The sequence below is a fragment of the Balaenoptera ricei genome, chromosome 16 (assembly GCF_028023285.1).
Source record: "Balaenoptera ricei isolate mBalRic1 chromosome 16, mBalRic1.hap2, whole genome shotgun sequence".
NCBI classification, from domain to species: domain Eukaryota; kingdom Metazoa; phylum Chordata; class Mammalia; order Artiodactyla; family Balaenopteridae; genus Balaenoptera; species Balaenoptera ricei.
The window spans coordinates 66197967-66222113 of NC_082654.1; the positions used below are offsets into that span (position 1 = coordinate 66197967).

General features: G+C 38.1%; 1 protein-coding gene across 1 annotated transcript in view; it reads left to right on the forward strand.

Annotated features, from left to right (window-relative positions):
- Positions 1-20332, forward strand: part of DNAJC12 (DnaJ heat shock protein family (Hsp40) member C12) — a 34189-nt gene extending 13857 nt beyond the window's left edge. Inside the window, exons 3-5 of the mRNA XM_059899912.1 lie at positions 7760-7899; positions 14447-14651; positions 19879-20332. Of these exons, the coding sequence (XP_059755895.1) occupies positions 7760-7899; positions 14447-14651; positions 19879-19973 (440 nt within the window). The 3' untranslated portion in view covers positions 19974-20332. The remainder of the gene's footprint in view (positions 1-7759; positions 7900-14446; positions 14652-19878) is intronic.
- Positions 20333-24147: the final 3815 nt, after the last annotated feature.

Genomic DNA, 24147 nt, shown 5'->3' on the forward strand with positions numbered 1-24147 from the left:
GTGTGCCCCAGAGCACCCAACATACACGTCAGGTGGCCAACTGTGTATCATATTGTCCTCTTGTTGACAATTTGTTTATTAGTCATACTGGAAGCTCAGTGAGGCTGGCTTCCTGCTTATCTCATTCAAAGTGGTATGCCTTGCACCTAGCACAGCACCTGCCATGGAGGACAGCTACTTTGTGCACATAATTTCTTGAATGAGTGAAAGAATGAATTCGTGAACATTTCTGTAGGAGACATATGAATTACCTCTCTAAACTAGAGTTAATATTAAGATAGATGTCCTAGCATAAAAGTATAAAAATTTGATAAACACTTAAAAAAACCCCACCACCACAGATTATTCTTTAACTGGGCTCCTCTCCAGTGAAGCGTGGCTTTGAGCTGTTTTTCTGTCCCAGCAAACAATTTCTATTCAGGATGCATGATGAATCATTGTGCAATCATTGCCATTCTAGCTGCCATAGTGTTGGGGGTTTTCATGTATGGGCTACCTCAAGGCTTCTTGTTCAGAGAAACACTGGACTGTGTAAATATTGTTTAAAATGAAAAGGTACACAGACATCAATATCTTCCCTTGTCAGGCTTGCAGTAGATAGATGATTCAACCTTTGGGTAGAAATTGCTTTGAAATCTGTTTAAGCATCCATTTACTTAATTTGGATTAATATGGCTTTCTGAAAATTTAAGTGGTTCTTTACACACTTGGAGAAGGGTTAAGGTTACTGATAAAAATATTTTAAAATGTGAAACAAAAATTCACCCTGATGCTGATTTTAGCTTGACTGAAATCCAGAATATGTTGGACAGATTTTGAAACATATTTCATTAAGGTGAAAGGCTAAGCCTTTAGAACAACTGCAGGTAGAAGAAATCAAACTTGTATATACACTTTTTTGGTTTGCTAAATGTAGTCTCAACCACTGCCACTGAAATGACTGATTTGGTAGCATGACAGAGTAGTAGATATGAACACAGGTTTGTCTGTCTGGATTGCTCCTAGCTCCCACTTATGAGCTAGTTGATTTTGGGCAACCTCTTTGAGCCTCAACATACTCCTAGGTAGAATGGGTAGACTAATAGCATATTATTACTTCATGTGTCTGCTGTGAGGATTAAATGATGTATCTCGCATGTAGGAAGAACTCAATGAATGTTGGCTATTATGAGTCAGTGGACTTTCTTTTCTTGTTTTTATGCAGCATTCCAAGATAAAAATTTAACAAAATGGGATAGTTTTCTTTTTGTAAGTAAACATTAGATCGTTCTCACTCTCATTAAAAAAAAATCTAAATCTAAGGCTTTTAGAGATCTTTGCTCTGCAGTTGTGGGTGATGTAGGCAGGACTGGTTGTGCTATAGAAATCGTGTTACTGAGATCAAAAGCCTCTGGCTGGTACTCATGCCAGTCCTATGTGCACATAACAGTAATGGTTTCAGACCGATGCTTTATTAACTTCTCTTGAGCCTGAAGAAAGGGATTTCAAACTAAATTAAGGACCCGTGAAATGGTATTTTTGTTATTGATTTGCAGGCTTCAAAGACATTTGAATATTTGAAGAAGGGGAACCCTTTGTCTCTTACTAACTGAAATCTTTCAATGTTTCAATGTTTTCCTACTTTAAAATCTCTTTATTGCTTTTTCCCCCTTGGAATAAAAATAACATACAGTGTTAAATAATGTTGAAAGTGAAAGTCTGCTCTTATCTCTTTTTGCTAGACAACCACTATTAACAGTTGGTGTATTTTCCTCCAGATTGTTTTCAAAGCATTCCCTGATATCATATTATTATTATTATTTCTCAAGTAATTGTAAGTGGCCTACATTTAAATTGTGGCTATAATAATAATAATACAAATTATACTATGAAATATGAATTAAAAGAACCTCTGTATTTTCAAAGTAGACCTAGGAGTTAAATCAGAATGTCTCTTAAAGGTTCCATCATCATTTGCTTGTATAAGCTTATAAAATGAGATCTCTCTTCCCAGAACTGGTATATGTTTATCTTGTATGATTCATTTGATTAGCTGATATATTAAAGGACAAATATAAATCCAAACTCATTTTTATTAAATGTGGTGAAGGGTATGGAACAAGGAAAAGGCCACCTAACAGGAAAGGTAAGGTCTCTTTTGCTTTCTGCTTATCAACTGCTGTTGAGGGATTGATATTAGAATAATTCTTTCATTCCGGAAACTCTGGAAAATGAGGCCAACAATTATGTGCAAACAGAAGGTGAATCATAGATAAAAATGTAAACCTTTACAACCTCTGCTCTAGTAGTAACTGGCATGTGCATCCATGGTGATAATTTAATGAGCTTTTTATCCCGTTGGAAAAAGTGACACCTCATTTATACATTGGGACATTTACACTGTCGTCAGCAACAGGAAGGATTACTCACTGGAGCTAGCAGCTATTGCAAGATGTTTTTTATGTGTTTGTTTTCCTTAGCTTTTAATAACCCCATCTTTAGGGTCTTCCCTTTAATCTGTTAATTGCTACTACCTCCAGCAGTGATCTTAAATGACCTATTACGTACCTGTGCTGCCCAGCTTTGGACAGGGTCCTGGAGGTGCCCTGCCATGGTTGGCAGTTTCTCTGGCTGCTGGAGGAACACTTGAAGTGGTGGTGTTTGGGGGAGCAGAGCTCAGGAACAGCAGCTCTGTACCAACTGAGGTACAGAAGTATTTCAGTAGTTTCACAATTGGTATGGTGGTACCATCAGTATTGACTGTACATTTGCCCTAACATCTTCTGTTTCAGAGGATATTGACTACTTTCCATGAGGTATTTTTTTTTTTTTTTTTTTTTTTTTTTTTTTTTTTTTAAAGCTTGCTTCCTAACTCATTGATTCTTTAATAGCTACTTTATTATTTATTTATTTATTTTTTGTTTGTGTTTGGGTCTTCGGTTCGCGCGAGGGCTTTCTCTAGTTGCGGCAAGCGGGGGCCACTCTTCATCGCGGTGCGGGGACCGCTCTTCATTGCGGTGCGCGGGCCTTTTCACTATCGCGGCCCCTCCCGTTGCGGGGCACAGGCTCCAGACGCGCAGGCTCAGCAGCTGTGGCTCACGGGTCCAGCTGCTCCGTGGCACGTGGGATCCTCCCAGACCAGGGCTCGAACCCGTGTCCCCTGCACTAGCAGGCAGACTCTCAACCACTGCGCCACCAGGGAAGCCCTCCATGAGGTATTTTTAAGCACCATCAGGATAATTTTAATTATTTTTCCCATTGATACTATTAAAACGTGCCTAATTCACAAAATGTTTTAAGGGCATGTGTCATTTCTTTGCTGTTTAGAGCTCAGGGAATAGCATTATATGAATATCTTTATATTCACATCCAAATTGGAAGCATTCACTCATTCATTCATTGAACAAATACTTTGTGAGCACCTACGACACTGCTCTAGTACAAGGGATGCAGCAGAAACAAAACAAAGTCTCTGCCTTCATGGGGTTTGTATTCTCATGGAGGAGATAGATCATAAACAAATAACTATATATAATGTCAGCGGGTACTATGAAGAAAAGTAAAGCAGGGCAAGGAAGATAAAGGAATGGGACTGATGGAGTGGGCAGTTATTTTATGTAGCATGGTCAGAGAAAACTCCATCGACAAGACAACATCTGAGCTGACATCTGGAGGAAGTAAGTCATGTGAGTGCTTGGGGTGAAAGTGTTATTGGTAGAAAGGACAGCAAGTGCCAAGTCCTGGGGCTGGAGTGTGCTTGGTGTACTCAGGGAACATCAGGGAAGCTACTATGGCTGTAGCAAGGGAGATGGGGAAAATAGGAGGAATAGGAGGGGACTTTCCTGGTGGTCCAGTGGTTAAGAATCTGCCTTCCAATGCAGGGGACGTGGGTTAGATCCCTGGCTGGGGAACTAAGATCCCACATGCTGTGGGGCAACTAAGCCCAAGTGCCACAACCACTGAGCCCGTGCGCCACAACTAGAGAGACTGAGTGCCACAACTACTGAGCCCATGCGCTGCAATGAAAGATCCTGCATGCCCCAACTAAGACCCGACACAGCCAAAAATAAAAAAATAAATAAATATTTTTTAAAAATGAGGTCAGAGAAGGAAGAGAGGGGCAGAAGGCAGGCAGAGCATGTCAGACTTAGTAGCCATGGTAAGAATTTTCAGTTTAATTCTAAGAGAAATGAAAAGTAATTGGAAATGGAAGTAATTTTGAGCAGAGGAGTGACATTATGTGACTTTTTTTTTTTTTTCTTTTTTGGGCTGTGCGGCTTGTGGGATCAGCTTGTGTGATCTTAGTTCCCTGACCAGGGATTGAACCCGCACCCCCCGCAGTGCAAGTAGAGTCCTAACCACTGGAGTGCCAGGGAATTCCCTATGTGAATTATTTTTAAAAAGATCACTCTGACTGCTGTGTAGAACATAGACTGAGGCAAAGGCAGGGAGATCAGTTGAGAAGCTAGTATAATAATCCAGCCAAGAGAGGATGGTGGCTTGGACCAGAGGGATGGCAGTGGAGGCAGGGACAAGAGGTCAGATCTTGGATACATTTTAAAGTAGAGCCAACAGGATTTGCTAATGAATTAGAAATGAAATGTGAGAGAAAGAGAAGAGTCAAGGATGACTCCAAGTGTTTAGAAAACTAGTACAGTATGTCCTGACTCCCCATGCAGAACGAGTCTTGCTTCTATATTTCTCTTTATCACACTGTATTGAAATGATTTGCTTATATGTCTGCTTCCTTACTAGACTCTGAGTTTCTCAAGGGTACAACCTGGATCTTAGTGATGAATAAGGAAGATTTTTATTATCCCTGGAGATGAAGGAGAAAGTGGAGATTAGAGGGTAATATGTATTGCAGGAAAATGGAAGGGGCAGGAAGGCAGTCAAGTGTAGCCTTCCCAGTTGGGGAGCCTGGCAGGCTTGGGTTTGAATTGTGGCTCCATCACTTGTAGCTTAGGGACTTGGGGCAAGTTATACGAACCTCCTTCAGCCTTAGACTATGTAAAATGTGAATAATACTAATAATATCCACCTCATAAAATTGTTGTGAACACGAAAGAAACTCTATATTCATTAGCAATCACTTCCCATTCCCCCCTGCCCAGCCCCTGGCAATCACGAATCTAATTACTGTATAGATTTGTCTATTCTGACTATTTCATATAAATGGCATCACACAGTAAGTGGCCTTTTGTGACTATCTTCTTTCATTTAGCATAATGTTTTCAAGGTTCATCCATGTTGTAGCATATACCACATTTTGTTTATCCACCTATTGGTTGACAGACATTTGAGTTGTTTCCACTTTTTAGCTAGTATGAATAAAGCTGCTATGGGCATTCATATACAAGTTTTTTATATGTGTGGACATATGTTTTCAGTTCTCTTGAGCATATACTTAGGGTTGAAATTCTTGGGTCAGATGGTAATTCTATGTTTAACATTTTGAGGAACTACCAAACTGTAGTTCAAAGCAGGAACATTGTTTTACAATCCCACCTGTATGAGGCTTCCAATTTCTCCACATCCTCACCAACACTTGTTATTATCTATCTTTTTTTAAAAAATCATTCTGGTAGGTGTGCAGTGGTATCTCACTGTGGTTCTGATTTGTACTTCCCCAGTGACTAATGATGTTGAGCAGCTTCCCATGTGCTTATTGGCCATTTGTATATCTTTGGAGAAATGTCTATTCAAGTCCCTTGCCAATTTTTAAATGAAGGTATTGGTCTTTTTATTAAGTTGTAAGAGTTTTTTATACATTTTAGATACAACTCCTTCATCAGATCTATGATTTGCAAATATTTTCTCCCAGTCTATGTCTTGTCTTTTCACTTTCTTGATGGTGTTCTTTGAAGCACAAACATTTCAGTTTTGATGAAGTACAATTTTTCATTTTTTCTTTTGCTGCTGTGCTTGCGATTTTGGCATTATATCTAAGGAGCCATTGCCTAATCCAAAGTCACAAAGATTTACTTCTATATTTTTTTCTTATAACTTTAGCTCTTACATTTTGACCGTTTTGAGTTAATATTTGTATATGGGATTCAGCTTCATTTAAAAAAAATTTATTTATTTTTATTTTTGGCTGTGTTGGGTCTTCGTTGCTGCATGTGGGCTTTCTTTAGTTGCAGCGAGCAGGGGCTACTCTTTGTAGCAGTGCGTGGGCTTCTCATTGCAGTGGCTTCTCCTGTTGTGGAGCATGGGCTCTAGGCACGTGGGCTTCAGTAGTTGTGGCGCATGGGCTTAGTTGCTCCGCAGCATGTGGGATCTTCCTGGACTAGGGATCGAACCTGTGTCCCCTGCATTGGCAGGCGGATTCGTAACCACTGCGTCACCAGGGAAGCCCCAACTTCATTCTTTTGCATGTGGATATCCAGTTGTCCCAGCCTATTTGTAGAAAAGACTGTTCTTTCCCAATCGAATTGTCTTGGTAGAATTGTAAAAAAACCAATTGACTGTAAATGTGGGGGTTTATTTCTGGACTCTCAATATCCCATTTGTTTACATTTGTCCTTATGGCAATACCACCACACTGTTTTCCTTACTATAGCTTTGTAGAAAGTTTTAGATTGGGAAGTGTGAGTTCTTCCACTTTTGTTCTTATTTTTCAAGATTGTTTTGACTATTCTGGGTCCCTTGTATTTGCATATGGATTGTCAATTTCTGCAAAAAAAAAGGCAGCTGGGATTTTGATAGAGACTGTGTTGAATCTGTAGATCAGTTTGGGAAATATTACCATCTTAGCAATATTAGATCTTCTGATCCATGAACATGGATGTCTTTCCATTTATTTAGATATTTAATTTCTTTCAACAATGTTTTATAGTTTTCAGTGAACTTTCATTAACACTCCTCACGTATTTTATTTTTTTGATGCTATTGTAAATGGAATTGTTTCCTTAATTTCATTTTCAGATTGTTCATTGCTAATGTATAGAAACACAATAGATTTTTGTATATTGGTCTTGTATCCTGCTCTATAGAAAGTTTTAACTTCACTGAGGAGCAGAAGACATATTGGAAGTGTTTCCAACAGGTCTTGAAAAGTTTCTATTATATGCCATCTGGTCAAATAGATCAGTGACAAAGCTACCATTTATCAACCACCTACCATGTTATTTCCTGTGTTTATAACCTCCCAGTAGCTTCCCATTGCTCTTGCAAGAAAAAACAGACCAGAATCCTTAGCATAACCTCTAAGGTCCTGGGTGACCGGGCCCTTGTCTACTCTACAGGCCCACCCCCCATTGTTCTTCCCCTGACCCATGTCTTCCTGCCAAATTAGCATCCTCTACTTCCTCTAAATAAACATGCTTTTTTTTTTTTTTTTGGCTTAGAGTCTTCATTTACACTGTTCCTCTAACCTGCTCATTACCCTCTATCACACTACCACTAGAAAAGGTAGTTTTCTTCCTAGTAGACAAGATTGTAATTTTTCCAATGTTTATAAATGTCTATCCCGTGAGGTAGATTATGTCTGTTGTTCACATCTGTGTCATCAGCACCTGGGAGAGCACCTGGCACATCACTGGAGCTCAGTAAAGGGAGTGGATAAACAGTGAGCCAGGTACATTACATACAAAATCTCACTTGTCCTTATGATGCACTTTACATATGAGGAAACTAAAGCTTGATGAATTGAACTGGCCCAAGGTTACACAGCTGGTAAATAACAGAGACATATTTCAGTGAGATCAGTTTGATTGTATGGGAGTTTAAAAATAACTCCTCCGGGAAAGTAGTGCTCATTTTTTAATTTGTTTTCTAGTGGAGACTTTTCAGAAACTGCAGAAGGCAAAGGAGATTTTGACTAATGAAGCAAGTCGAGCCCGCTATGACCACTGGCGAAGGAGCCAGATATCGATGCCATTCCAGCAGTGGGAAGCTTTGAGTGATGCGGTGAAAACGGTAGGTTTCTCTCTGGGATTAAGTGAATTTATGAAGCTCAGGCTGCCCCTGGATTAGACTCACATAGTAGTTTAAAGAGTCAGCAGACAAGAGGAGAGAGAAGACCAAGAGGCTGGTAGTATCTAGATATAACAGTGTCCACAAAATCCTGTGACGGGAAAGTCAGTACATCAGGGCCAGAAGAGCCTCTGACTACATTTGTCAGTCTCTTTGGCTGTTTGATTCAGTATATGTATATACTCCCCGTTATCATTTACTGTTTTATACATTCTGATAACTGTGCTTCTCAAGTTGCTCATATAATACTGCCGAATCTTGAACCATTGCAAATTCATATTCTCCATCTTTTTAGTTCATATGAGCCTGTTCTCTTCTCAAGGTTTAATAAATTCAATAAAAAACAGGACCTAATTAATCAAAGAAAGATGTAAATTATTTGTAAATTATTCCTGTTATTAATTCTGGTGAAAGAATTGTTGGATAGATGCAGAGAGACTTTTTAAACCATTGTGTTATTTTCCTTCATGCCATTAAAAAGACTAAATACAAAATAATCTCTGTAATTACTGTGTTATGTATTTATTTTGTTCTTCCATGGACCTTTGTAGATTGTAGAGAAAATGTAATTTTAAAGGTTTTTACATTCTTAGACATGATTTATTATCTGGCTCTTTTTTTTACAGGGACATTTTTCAGTAACATGAGACTTAGAATGCATAAGTTACCATATAAGGAAGTCTTCAGGGACATATTAGAATTAGTGTATAAAGTGATTCACATCTCTTGAATTACAGCTCGTCAAGGTTACATTTAGATTCCTTCTTGATAGTTTTTATTTTAAGGAGACTTGAGCAAATTGTTTTGTCACTGATAAAAGACCTGTAACAATGAGGGAGGGTCTTTGAAGTAATGGGGAAGAACAATGAAAAACTCTCAAAGTATGTAGTTAAAGCCACTCTACATAACATGTAAACTGTTTTCTTCATCTCATTTTGGAATGCAGTGTATATTCATATGGTTTAAGGTGGGTTCAGTATTTATGAAGGACTAACCATAAGATTGTTGACTATATACACAAAATAACTAGAGAGAATCTCTAAAAAAATAGTGACAGCTTCACATACACAAAAATAAGTTTTTCTTTTGCGTTGTATAAATCCAAAATTCCTTGTTAACCCTGACTAAATAAACATTGTTCTGCCACCTCTACATAACTATATTTCTAGTCTCTTGAGTGTTACACACTGTAACTGCTACTGAATTAGTGACCCTTGTTATTTTAATGCCTTTTGATTTATAGTTCATTTTTCTTGATGATCCACTGAACTCTATTACTTAACTTTAACTGCTAATATCAAGTTAGCTGTGGATTTTTCAAAAACTCTTCTCCAAGTCCCTGCTCTAATTTATATTGCAGATGTCTTTCCATTAAATACTAACATTCTGTCTCCAAACACATCATTTCTGCTTAGAATTTAGCTTAACTATGAACTCTTTGAGGTCTTACAGTAATTACATATCAGATCTTACTGGCTGCATCATTAGTCTTGTCAGCAAAGTTGAAATATTATGCTGGGCTAGCATTTGGTTCAGGATTTATTTTTATTAGTGGTACAAAAATGATGAGATGCATATCCTTCTACTTTAAATCAGCAGTGATATTTTTCCTTGCACAGTCTTCTTTGGGCTCAACCTTGTCGTTTCTGACTTACTTTTGTTCTATTCCTCAGTGAACTTTGAAACCACTATACCAAGTTTCATGTGTTTTGTACCTCATTCGATAGACTTTCTGTAACTTCCTTTCATTCCTTTCTGTTCTAATCCTCACAGAGACTTCTGCATGTGAAAACCTCACCTCTCTCTATAACATTTTAGTTGTTGTTTTTTGTGTGTGTGCATTTCATTTGTCCATCCTTTCACACTCACTACTCTAGAGAAATTAATAACAATTGTCATACCTAGTATTGTTCATCACCTATTAGATCACCATCCTTTTGTAGATAAACATCACCATTAGGGTGTTTGGATTAGGTATATTACATTTGTCATTCTGACAATAAAATGGTTATAATTTAGGATTATAGGTGAAATTTTAGGTGAGGTTTATCTAAAACACATCTGCATGTTCGCTTGCCCTAAAAGTGCAGGACAAATCACAATGCACTTTTGCAGCGTCACACAGGTTCATATTACAGGAATCTCCTTGGGAGAACTCCTCAAATGAACCATAGCTTCAGGGTGGACACATTTCTATCATCCAAGAGTGATGAAACTCTAACTGGTATTTTTTTTTCCTCACACCAAGTCCCTGTCACTTCACTAGCTATTAAGTTTTCTTTTCCATTTTATAAGTTCCTCCTGATAGTCTAATTTGTAAAAATATTTTAAGAATTCATTCAGGTCAGTGAATATGCTGGAAATTTAAGTCTAGATATGTGATGTTGGTTTAAAAAAAGGGACTATGAAGTGAGGACTTCAGTAACTGTGGCCTTTGGGATCTTGGAATAACTTGAAAACAGACACCTTTCCAGCTCAAAGAATCTTAGAGAAATCATCGTTGTCTTGCTAAATGGCTTTACCCCAAGGGATCCAGGGTATGAATGGCTCTCCCTCTGGCTCCAAAATATATGGCTTTAGGATGGTTGTGGGAAAATGGTTGCAGTCAAAATAAAATTCTGAGAAAAAATTCTCATAAGGCATTAAAAATGTCCCATGCTGTATCAATTGCTACAAATGCTTTCAAAGTATTTACTATAGGTCAGTCATTAACCCTCACCACCCATCTAAGGCCGACTGTAGGCACTTTTATTCCAAGAGAAAAAAAGTACTGAGGCAAGAGTTGATACATTGTATACAGGCCACCTAGCTGACCTGTGATACATACATCTAACGTTTTCAGCTCTCTGGGTCCTGAATTCTTGAATTTCTTCCTCTCAGTTTTTCACTAACTTTCTCAATATCTTTCCCCCTCCACAAACGAAGCCACTGGCCAGCCTCCTCTATTCCGCTCACATGCAAAAAACCCAAGAAACCAAGCAAACAAAACAACAAACCAAACCAAAACCAGATTATATTTTACGCCAGCTGAGGCCATTGCCTCTTTTTAAAATTAACATTTTTATTTTGATATAAAACCTACAGAAAAAAATGCTTACCTGCATTTACAATTTAGCAAATGACTGTGAAGTGTATACTCTGTAACCACCCTTCACCCCAACACACATATTACTGGCACCGAGAAGCTCCCTCCTTATACTGATATATTTTGGCAACCATACTCAATCTAATTTTTAAACTCTAGTTGTACATATATATAATCTTGTCATAGAAAATTTAGAACACACCAAAAAATAAAAAGAAAGAAAAAAGAAAAGAAAAAATAACTTCACAATGCTGCCATGCAAAGATAACCCCATTAGTATTTTGGTGCATTTCCTTCCAGTGTTTTCTGCCCTTCATTTGTTAGTGTGAGAGCCGGTTACACTGAATGGTGGCAGTAACTGTTTTATGGGGTCTTTTTTCGGGGAAGAAGATTCAGGATGACGCTCCTTTGCAGTTGGGGAGAGATAGGTTGAATGCGGGAAGAAGTGAGTTCTCAGGTTGGATTAGGGCAGAAGGCTTGAATATACTTAAGGTTTTAGGCTGTGTACAGGCTATATTGCCCTCCAGTCTGTATATTTTATGTATATGTATATATGTATATATTTATATACCTATATTTGAATATATCTTTCTACCTTTTAATTTAGTTGAGATCATGCTATTTGTGATCATATTGGCTATTATTTATAAACACCATGTCATTAACATTTCCCAATTCTCTTAAAAAACGATGATGAACAGATTTATTTAAAAGATTCCAAGAAGGCATTTTACCCCTTTGTACTTTCCCTTTCTTCTTGGTGAGGTGCTTCTCCTGGCTCCTGCCTGTGTGGCCAGTGTTAATACTCCTGAGACAGGTGGTAAGAAATTGTGGTGGTAAGAAATCTAAGCTCTTTAAGATGCTAATTATCTCTGCCCCTTCCCCGCTGCCCCCCACTTCCCACCCCCCTCCGCCCCACGTAGCGAACTTGGCCAAGTACACACGTAATGGGCCACCGCCTGCCTACACTGATTTGTTTAAACTAGCAAATAAAGTGGTGCTCTGGGGAGAAGTTGGCAACCGCAGTATTTTGAGATAGTTCAGACCTCAGTGCGCTAAAGATGAAAAGCCTGATGCCCCTTGCAACATGGGGCACGTGTGTAGCAGAGGCAGTGGCCCCTGCCATGGTTTGTGGCACAGTTTTTTTTTTTTTTTTTGTGGCACAGTTTTTAAATGTCACAACTTCTGAGCTTATTCGCTAAGCCTTGGACTTTAGAAAAATCAATTTTTTATTTGGTTTGGTTTCTTTGCTTTGCTTTTATTCTGTTTTTTTTTTTGCAGCACAGGAAGAGAATATCCTGGATATTAGGAGAATAATACATTCTGGGTTTTAAACTTGCCCAAATATGTGGCTTATGGGTTTTTCTTGGGTTTCTGAGTAACAGAGGTAGTATGTCACTGTTCAGCAGTGCTTCAGAAATAGCATCCCACAATACCCAGATGAAGTTTCAAGAAACAGTTATGTTTATTATTTTGGTTGATGTCAGGGCTAATTATTCTACTTGAAATATTCTTGACACAGCAAACTCTCACTTTTTCTTACTCTGTATTCATCTATTCGTCTTTTCATTTATCTACCCATCCATCCAATTTTAAACATTTTAATAGGAAACACAGGGAGTTTCCTGATGGTCCAGTGGTTAGGAGTGGTGCTTTCACTGTCGTGGCCCAGGTTCAATCCCTGGTCGGGGAACTAAGATTCCGCAAGCCGCACAGTGGGGCCAAAAAAAAAAAAAAAAAAGACAAAGGAAATACGTATACAGGACACACGTGAAAAAGGTACAAAAGGATGTATGGGGAAAAGTAATTGCCTTGTGCTTTTGCTCCATTTTGAAGATCCATTTTTCATTTTTTCCTCGCTCCTGACACTACCTTCAGAAGCCAGAGCTAGGCTGGAAAAATTACACCGTTAAGTTACTTGGCAAAGGACCACCACCCAAGTATATTGGACGCAGTTCTAGGATGTCAGGTTTCTGGGGAGAGTTTTCAAGTGCTTTTGGATCTTGTGTTTGTCTAAAAATATAAGAGCTTTACCAGAAGTTAGTGGGCAATGCCCAACACTTGATTTATGGTCCCGGATTTTTTAAAACTGTAAATTAAAAAAATATAATAAAACAACACTTTTGTTTAAAAAAATCAAAATAGTACAATAGGATATGTAATAAAAAGTGAGTCCATCCTCATTCCAGACTCTAGTTCTACTCCCCTCTCTCAGAAAGCCACCATCGCAGTTTCTTGTGTTTCCTTCCAGAAACCTTCCATACAGTATACACATACACATTCATATTATCATTAAAAAAATGGAAAGATATTTAGAAAGTTCTCATTATTTTGATGATAACTGGACTTTAAGTGAATCCACTTAAAATTAGGACAAATATTTCACAGTAAATATTGATTGACTTTCTGCTTTGTGCCATGAGTTTTCTTAAAGAGAAGATGTATAACCCAGAATTCTAATATTTGCCAACTGTTCATTGATCATGGCTGGATGGAAGGTCACAATAGTAGAGTGGGGATAGTAGTTACAACAGTAGTAGGTTTAATCTCTGGCATGGCTCAAGGTACCCAGCCCAGTTGTCTGTTTTTTGATAGTAAAATACACATAAAACTTTCCATTTTAACCATTTTAAAGTGTACATTTCAGTGGCATTAAGTACATTCCCAGTGTTTTTTACCCATCATCACTATCTAGTTCCAGAACTTTTTCATCATCCCAAAAGGAAACCCTGTACCTGTTAGCAATCACTCCCTATTCCCCTCTCTCCAGCTTCTGGTAATCACTAATCTGCTTTCTATCTGTATGGATTTGTCTATTCTGGAATTATACAATATGTGCTTTTTATGTCTGGCTTCTTTTACTAAGCATAATGTTTTCAAGGTTTATCCACTTTGTAGTACTTTTCTCCTTTTTTATGGCCAAATAATATTCCATTGTATGAATATGCCACGTTTTTGTTTATTCATTCATGAATTGATGGACATTTGGATTGTTTCCACCTTTTGGCTCTTGTGACTAGTGCTGCTATGAACACTTGTGTTTAAGTTTTTCTTTGAACACTTGTTTTCAATTCTTTTGTGTCTAGGAATTGAATTGCTGGGTCATATGGTAATTTTATGCCTAATTTTCTAAGAAAACGTCTCATTCTTTGAATCTCTCTGATGCTGGTCCCTTTGCTTTCTACCAGGATATAGATTTCTCCTTATATCATTAGTTTTCCAAATCAGTGAGGATTAATTGATTAACATCTGAATTAATTGATTAATATCTGGCTAATAGTCAAGTCTAACATTTTGTTAATCAGCACTATAATAGTAGGTTAGGTGTTACCACATATTGACCTTTAAATATAGAAACTATATAATATTGATTTTATATTATACATCTGCTTTCAATTAATGTAGTCAATGCACTGGGCTGTCAGAGGTAAAAAAGATCTGATGTTGGAAGAATCTGACCAGACTCATACCGACAAAATTGAAAATGAGGAACGGAATGAGCAAAAAGAGATAAAGAATGAGGAGTTCGGTCCAACCACAGAGAAAATGGAGCAAAAAGAATCCAAATCCATGGAGAAGTCATTCTCCTCACAAAATCCAGATTCTCCAGGTAAGTCATGTCATGTAGCTTTGCAGAACAGAGAAGGTGTGAAATTAAAAGGCTCGTTTTATATTGTATTTATTCTCAACCTTTCCAGCTACATAGTAGTGCCAAATATAAGGGTTGGTTTAGCACCTTAAAAGATACTTACCTAGCATTGATACAGAAACTAGAAGATATATTCCTTAATACATTCCTTGCAAGGGAAAACTTGAGACATTTCTGGGATCGTCATCTGCTTTAATAAAACAGTACTATCTAACATGTGTTGGGAATTTACTATGTGTAGTTCTTTACATATATTACTTTACATCTATTATCTTGTTTAATATTAATTTTACATATATTAATTTATTTAATCCTCATTATAAGTTTGTGAGGTTGATACCAATATTATAAATTTATTTATTTATTTGTTTTTATTTTTGGCTGTGTTGGGTCTTTGTTGCTGTGCGCGGGCCCTCTCCGGTTGTGGCCAGCAGGGGCCACTCTTCGTTGCGGTGAGCGGGCCCCTCATTGCGGTGGCCTCTCTTGTTGCGGAGCATGGGCTCCAGGCGCGAGGGCCTCAGTAGTTGTGGCTTGCGGGCTCTAGAGCGCAGGCTCAGTAGCCACAGCGCACAGGCCCAGTTGCTCCGTGGCATGTGGGATCTTCCTGGGTCAGGGATCAAACCCATGTCCCCTGCATTGGCAGGCGGACTCCCAACCACTGTGCCAGCAGGGAAGCCCAGGTTGGTACCAATATTATTCTCATTGTATAGATGAGAAAACTGAAGCCTAGAGAGGTTGAATAATTTTCTCAAGGTTATCCAGCTTGTATGTGGCAGGGAAGGGGTCTGAACTGAGGCAGTTTGGTTGCAGAGTCTGCATTCTAAGGCATTGCACTATCCTGAGAAGATAACTTATCTGTAAGTAGCTTTATAGACATCTGACCCATGTATATATCCACTGAAGCAGGGTATTACAGAGGTTAAACTCTTGGCTCCCCAGCTATACTACCTGGGTTCACATCGTAGCTCTACCATTTATTATCTGTATTACTTGGTAAAAGTTACTTAACTTCTCTACACTTCAGTTTTCTCATCTACAAAATAGAGATCAGAATGGTACCTTCCCATAAAGTTACCATGAGGATTAAATGAGACGATCCATGCAAAATGCTTAGCACAGTGATTTGCCTACAGCAGGCCCTGGATAATTGTTATCATTTCTTTGTCTATCTGGCCATCCCACTGTATTTATCTTGTACAGGTGTGTTATGTACACACACTTTAACTGTCCTCCAAATTCTTGATTCTCATGGTTGTGATACAACACCCCACTAGAATTTAGTCTTTAAGTAAAAGGTTCCTGAATGTTCTCGAACACTTCTTACAAAAAAGATAATTCGATAGTTTGTGGTGAACTATAGTCTTTCTAGAGATAGTCACTTCAAAACTCTCTTTGGGGAGAACTTTTACATGCTCCCTACTTGTTGGGAATAAAGATTCTTAGAGCTTCATTCAGGTGCCTCTGCTGGTTACCCAAGAGATCCTTTCATAGAGTCTGCAGTTGACTGCATCAGCCGCATAACTGGCAGTGGTTATAATATAACAAACCAATCAAAGCAGAAGCTAGAATGTCCTAAAGACAGTGTTTTAGGCAAACATACACATACAAACACCCACCCACAGGCATCCACAGACAAACACGTGAATGTTTCTCCATTTAGCCTTGGAATGTTCAGATCTGGGCTTCCGGAACCCCTGGGGCTTCCCTGTGACTTTATGTTTCAGATTCAGACCTATTCTGAGTTCACCAGAGTTGAGGGGGTTGATCACGTCAGATTCTCACACTGAGGCCCCACTTAAATCCCTTTCATAAAGATTCTATAAAATTTTCTTTCTTTTTAAAAATAGTTATTTAGATATTTAAAAACCCCAAACTAATATGAGCTTATCATTAAAAATCCAAAGAATCACATATAGACAACAATTTAGTGTCTACCCTAGTCTCATCCTTCTCTGCTTCTACTTCCTGAAGTAACCAATGCAGATGCCCAGGTGTGTCTCCTTCCATAGCCTTTGTTTGTCTATGCTAAGCATATGTATAAGCATATGTTCGTTTGTGAGGGCTTTACAAATAAAGAATGGGGTTATACTGTGCACATTCCTCTCTGTTATACAGTAGCTAAGAGCACAGACTCTGGAACCAGAGCCTAGCTTTTCCCACTGATGAGTTGTGTGACCTTGGGCAAGTGAGATAACCTCTCTGTATTTGCATTTTCTTATCTCTATATAATGGTTAAAATGTTTGTGTCTACCTCTACCTTGTAAGGTATTTTTTTTTTTTTTTTTGGCTGCGCTGGATCTTCGTTGCTGCTCGCGTAGGCTTTCTCTGGTTGCGGTGCGCGGGCTTCTCATTGCGTTGGATTCTCTTGTTGCAGAGCACGGCCTCTAGGCGTGCTGGCTTCAGTAGTTGTGGTGTGCGGGCTTCCACGGGCTCCAGAGCGCAGGCTCAGTAGCTGTGGCGCACGGGATTAGTTGCTTGGTGGCATGTGGGCTCTTCCCGGACCAGGGATCGAACCCGTGTGCCCTGCATTGGCAGGCGGATTCTTAACCACTGCGCCACCAGGGAAGCCTTTTTTTTTTTTTCTTTTTTTTTGGTAAGGTCTTTTTGAGAAGTAAATAACATATGTAAAATATTTAGACCTGGTACATGGCCATTGCTTTTTTAATGTTAGCTTTTATTGCTGTGGGACTCCTCCTTAGACCCTTATATTTAGAATGAACTCATTAGAATGAACAGCTGATAAATATTCCACAGTGTAGATATATTGTAATTTACTCAGAACAAATTGTGATGCCAGTTTTGATACCCTCACATTGTGAAATGTATTCTCTTCCTGTGGTTGAGGAATGAAGCAGAGGGGGTGAGAGGAGGGAGGATCACTGTTTTGAAAGCTGTTGTTGGAGAATAAGAATTATGCAATTTTGCTGAAGGCTGCATTTACCAGTATTTTCTTAATGCTGTTGAAGAGATTATTGGCTGTTGTGAGTAGTGCCTTAAAGTTGGGGTTTCATATGCCGAAGCACAGTTGCCTGATTATCTATAATTTCATTTGACTGCAGTGTAAATTTTTATAACATCAGCATTTAAGAAATATTATTCATGTCAGCTTTACCAAGCCCTGAGTGGCTTCCCACATAACTTTTCAGCATTTTTGTTAATTTCCTCAAGCAGTGCTTGATATTTACTTTGAAGTTTGCCTTTTGATGCCTCTTCTGTGATGAGCTTCTATCAAATAGTCCCCATGATTTTCTGATTCTTCACTGCAACCAGGAAAATAAGGAGCACGGCATCTGAAAACCACCCATGTGCGAGATAATCTTACTTTTACTTTCTTTTCATTTAAATATGCAATAAATGTGCCTTCTGATGAATACAATTCTAGAATCAAACATCCTGGAGTAAAAAAAATATGTAGCAGATGCTGTTGATGTGCTAACATATCCTCTGGGCATTGCCAACCCTACGGCTCCCACCAGAGGGCTTTCTCTGGCAGTGGGTCTGGCTTGGCAGCAGTGAGCGGGCAGTTAGGTACCAGAGAGTAAACACGCTGTGGGTGTAGCCATCAGTTGATAATGAATGGGAGTGGGAGGCTAAATTCCCCAGCGCCTTCACCTTTCAAGTGGAATAACTCTGAGGGGTATTTATAGACTTGGTTCCTTTCCCTACCAGGGTCTCCTGGGATCACCTCCCCAATTAGCCACTTGCATTCAAGTTCTTGTCCGGGGTCTACTTCTAGGGGGACCCAAACTGGAAAACATCTTTTCAAACTACAGAAATAACAGGTATTTAGTGTAGAAATGTGAGAAAATATGGTCAGCAAAAGGAAGAAAATACAATAACTTGTAGTCTTACCACTTAGGGAAATATTTATTATTGTTATTTTGGTATATTTTAAGATATGTTAGTATACCTAAAATGAAAAGGATATTACTGTACATATTTTGTGTGCGTGTTTCAATTACAGGTTGTCAGAAACAATTTCCTTTTTGCTTTTTCCCCAAATGGCAATTCTTTAGATTTTTTTCTCTGATAATTCTAAAGAAAGTGCAGATCCTATTTTCCTGGGATAATCACTGTCAACTATTCTGTGTATATTTTTCCTACTAGATATTTAGATAATATTTTAAATATCAATGGAGGCATATTTAATATATTATTCTGTAACCTGCTTTTTCATTAGCAATATTATAAAAGTAAAAAATGATACAAGGCATACTTGTTCATCGCAGAAAAATAAGAAAATACAGATAAACAAAAAAACAGTATAAAAAATGAAAATCATATCTATTCCAACTCTTCAGGAATAGTTACTGTTAACATTTAGGGGTAATTCCTTATAGACTTAAACAATTTTATATAAATACCCATGTAGATATGAATTTATGAATGAGATCATGTTGTCTAAACTGTTTCCTAACTACCAGTTACTTAACAATATGTTATGAACATTTTTCTATGATGATAAATATTAAAACATTGTTAATGACTATATCAAAGCCTTTTAACCAATTTTCTATTACTGAAGATTTAGACTGTTTCTTGATTTTTTAAACATTTACAAATGGTATCATAATAAACATCCTTAGAGTTAAGCCCTTGAGCACATCATGATTATTTCATTAGGATAAATTTCTAGAAGTAGAATTATTGGCTTAAAGGTTTATACATTTTAATGAGTTTGATAAATATTGCCAAATTGCCTGCTAGAAGAGTTTTGCCAGTTTACACTTCCTCCAGTAGAGACTGAAAATGACCTTTTCTCTAGTTTTCAACAAAGTTGTTTATTAGAATAAAAAGAAAAAATCTTACTACTGTGGAATAAATTATTTGTATTTCCAGGGATCCTTTCCATTGACCTTTTACTTTTGACAGCTGTTTGAAAGTAGTTTCCAATTTGCTTGCAGATGAATTGTCAAAATTCCCACCACTGGAAGTATCTATAAATATCCTTTTATTAATAAGCATTTAAAGACGTAAGGCCCTCTAATCCATATAAACCAATTCCTGTTCATAAGGATTCAAAAGTCTGGTTATCCATTTCTGTAAGATATTAATAATTCACACCAAAGACTTACCCTTACACTTCACTTATTGCAATGAAATCGAATCAACAAGCTGTATTACTATTATAAATAAGCTTGACTTTTCCTACCTCTGATGTTAAAATATTCTCTTCTCTCTTCTACAGGTTTTTCAGATGTGAACTGTTGGCACCTTCGTTTCCGCTGGTCTGGGGATGCTCCTTCAGAACTCCTGAGGAAATTCAGAAACTATGAAATATGAAATGTCCCTGCTTCATAGGGGGGAGAGGGGGAGAGAGAGAGATCATTCCCTGTGCTGCCAACATACAGTCTTTGTTCAAATCTTAAAAATGTCATGTTTGTGAATTGCTGAGTACCAATTCATTCCTCCATCCTTGATCCTGTTCTCTCAATATGTTTTCTAAACAGGAAAATTTTTAGACTAGTTTCTTCCAATATTTAAGTAAATTACGGCTCTTAGATCCAGAGTAGATTGTATTATGTGTGTTTTCCTGTTAATGTTATTTATCGAAATCCATTAAAAATCGATCTCTATATTTAAATATTTCATTGATATACCATGATCCTTATGAGTGCTAGATGTACAAGAAATGTTTTCTGACGCTGGATTTAAAATGAAATGTGAAATTACTTGTCTAAACTCCATTGAATGAAATAAATAATTTTCCCAAACTTCATAATGAATTTATAATTCAACTGTATTTTAAAAATAATTTGAATAAGTATTTCTACTTCAAGCTTAATAATTATAAATTTAAAAGGTTATTATTCATTTGAGAAAATGTTTTTACAAGATTTCTTTTATTATATAGCAGGGGATAAACTTATAAACTATGTTCTAACTATGAAAATGGGCCTGTTAGGTAACATATCCTTTTTAGGTTGGAATTACTAGGTTTGTCATGTGTAGTCTATGGTTATTTTTTGTTTGGAAACAAGTGAATGAAAAATTAAGAAGAAAAATGATTTTAGAGCAGAGGTTCCTTGGTCAAAACAGAGTTTTCATCGGTCTATAGCAAAATGAAAAATATAAAAATATAGGAAGTTTTTTTTTTTTAAATAAATTTATTTATTTATTGGCTGCGTTGGGTCTTAGCTGCTGTGCGTGGGCTTTCTCTAGTTGCGGCGAGCATGGGCTACTCTTTGTTGTGGTGCGCAGGCTTCTCATTGCGGTGGCTTCTCTTGTTGCAGAGCACGGGCTCTAGGCGCACAGGTTTCAGTAGTTGTGGCGCACGGGCGGCTTAGTTGCTCCACGGCATGTGGGATCTTCCCGGACCAGGGCTCGAACCCGTGTCCCCTGCACTGGCAGGCGGATTCTCAACCACGGCACCACCAGGGAAGTCCCAGGAAGTTTCTTTAAAAAGCAAAATTATGGCCTTCCTAACTTTGTGGTTTAAAATGTGCTTTTTTTTAAAAAAATAATTAATTAATTTATTTTTTATTTTTGGCTGTGTTGGGTCTTTGTTGCTGTGCGCGGGCTTTCTTTAGTTGCGGTGAGCGGGGGCTACTCTTTGTTGTGGTGCGCAGGCTTCTCATTGTGGTGGCCTCTCTTGTTGCAGAGCACGGGCTCTAGGCACGTGGGCTTCAGTAGTTGTGGCTCGTGGGCTCAGTCGTTGTGGCTCATGGGCTCTAGAGCACAGGCTCAGTAGTTGTGGCGCACGGGCTTAGTTGCTCCGCGGCATGTGGGGTCTTCCCGGACCAGGGCTTGAACTCGTGTCCCCTGCATTGACAGGCAGATTCTTAACTTCTGCACCACCAGGGAAGTCCCTTTTTTTAAAAAAAATTATTTACTTATTTATTTTTGGCTTTGTCAGGTCTTCATTGCTGCGTGCGGGCTTTCTCTAGTTGCAGCGAGCAGGGGCTACTCTTCATTGCAGTGCATGTGCTTCTCATTGCGGTGGCTTCTCTTGTTGCAGAGCACAGGCTCTAGGTGCGTGGGCTTCAGTAGTTGTGGCACATGGGCTCAGTAGTTGTGGCTCGCGGGCTCTAGAGTGCAGGCTCAGTAGTTGTGGCGCATGGGCTTAGTTGCTCCGCGGCATGTGGGATCTTCCTGGACCAGGGCTCTAACGTGTGTTCCCTGCACTGGCAGGCAGATTCTTAACCACTTCGCCACAAGGGAAGTCCCAAAAAATGTGCTTCCTTTTATGAAATAGTATCATAGTAGATTGTATTGGTTTGTTGGGCTGCCATAACAAAATACCACAGACTGGATGCCTTAAACAATATTTCTCATGGTTCTGGAGGCTAGAAGTCCAAGATCAAGGCGTGTGCATATTTGGTTTCTTTTGAGGCCTCTCTCCTTGCTTTGCAGATGGCCACTTTTTCCTCACAAAGTCCTTTCTTCTTATAAGGACATCAGGCATATTGGATTAGGGCCCCACCCTAAATGCCTCCTTTAACTTCATCTCTTTAAAGACCTTATCTCCAAATAAGGTTACATTCTGAGGTACTGGGAGTTGGGACTTCAATAAATGAATTTTGGCGAACACAATTCAGTCCATAAAATAGATGAAAACTTTTTTTTTTTTTTTTAAACAAATACAACCCTGTATTGGTTCCCTTAATATTATTTGAAGTTCTGCTGTTTTGTCAAATCCAAAAGTCAGGGCCAGACATTTAGAGAATTTTTCGACCACCATTTTAGTACTTCAGTAAAATGGGATTTGTTATTATATCTGCAATTTTTATTTTAAAGATAGAAAGTAAATGCAAAAGAGATAGCACATTAAATTAATAAAATGAGCTTTAGGACTACAGTTGCCTGTCATAATGCCTGCCTGGCCCAAGTGGGCACTCAAATAAATGCCAGATTGAATAAGTGAATTTTTGAATCTAAGAATCAAGGTTTTAACTTTTTTCTCTTTTTTTCCCCAGTCTGTCTGATTTACAGCACTGATGACTTTTAATGACTTGTTAAGGGGAAAAACACTCCCACTCCCATGATCCGCTCTGCTTTTGTCACAGACATATTTCCCAATTGTTGACAAGACTGAGCACTAGCTCTTGTTTACTTTCCTCTCTCATGATGTTTGAAGCCTCCAAGTAAGAAATGAGAAATAGTGTCACTTGAATAGGGGTTTCTGATGGGTCAGGCTTGTGCTAAGCACTTTATTTACTTGATCCCATCTAACTTAGTAGACCTTTCATTCTTAAATACTCTCCTGAACTCAAAGTTTAAAAAGGGAGGGGACTGTGCTTTGATAATAGTGTTTCTCTTTGAATGAAAAGTAAGAAGAAACCTGGATAACTTTTCCTCAGTAATTTGTTTGAATGCCCCAGCGTGTCCAGCACAACCACAATTGTATGTATGTGTGATGGCACATTTTCAAAGCCATTTATTTTTGGATTATGGCTTGACTTCATGGTATAGCAAACTGATTATGAAAAGATAATTTTATAAAAAGGTGATTAAGCTCTTGAGTCAGCTCTAAAGGGTAAAGATAATTAGTTTCTCTCATATTTGATATTGAATGAGTGAATGAATGAAGCATATATTTCTTGAGAACATTATTATGTGATATATATCGTACCAGTGTTTGTGTAGGATATAAAAAATGCTTAAGTCAAGTTTATGCTCTCAAGTAGTTGATAATTTAGTGAAATAAGACAGGTATCTGAATATCTTATAGTTTAAAAGGAGCACGTTGCATTAGTTTAAGTATGTAATGTGCTTAGAACATGCTGGGCACATAGTAAGCACTATGTATACTAGTTACTATTCTTATGTGTTAAACCTTGTGAAAATCAATTAACAGAATTGTGGCCTCCTTCCCTCCTCAATCCCTTTCCTCCAGTTTTGCATCTCAGAGGCACTGTTTCTTGCCTATCCTTCCATAGATATCCTGTGCTTTACACACGTACATGTGTTTCTGTTCTCTTCTTTACCCAAATGGGAACACTACCCTGCTGCACATCGCCCATTTATTCAGTTACTATGTACTGGAGATTTTTCCATTTTTAATATGGAAGTGCTACCTTGTTCTTTTTATCTGCTACATGGCTTTCCATTGTGTGGATGAACCATAATTTACTTAATTTGTCTTCTATTGAAGCCTTTCCAGGTTATTTACAGGCATTTTTTTTTTCAAACACAAATAGCAATGCAGTGAATAGCTTTACACACAGTATTTCTTATATGTGAAGTATACCTGTAAGATAAATACCTCTTACTGGAATGAATCAAAGAACATGTATGTACATTTAGAATTTGATTACCATGTTCTTAAGCAAACAACAGATGCAATTTGGCAAGTTTCAGAGATCTTAGGGCCATTGGATTGGAGAACTCAGAAAACAGTGTGCGTTCATTGGGATTCTTGTCTTTAGTCTTTTTCACTCTAGGATAGACTCCGTTGAGTGGCTCAGTTTGAAGTACTATGCTTATGGAAAAATTTACCCAGCTGGCCCCCCACCGT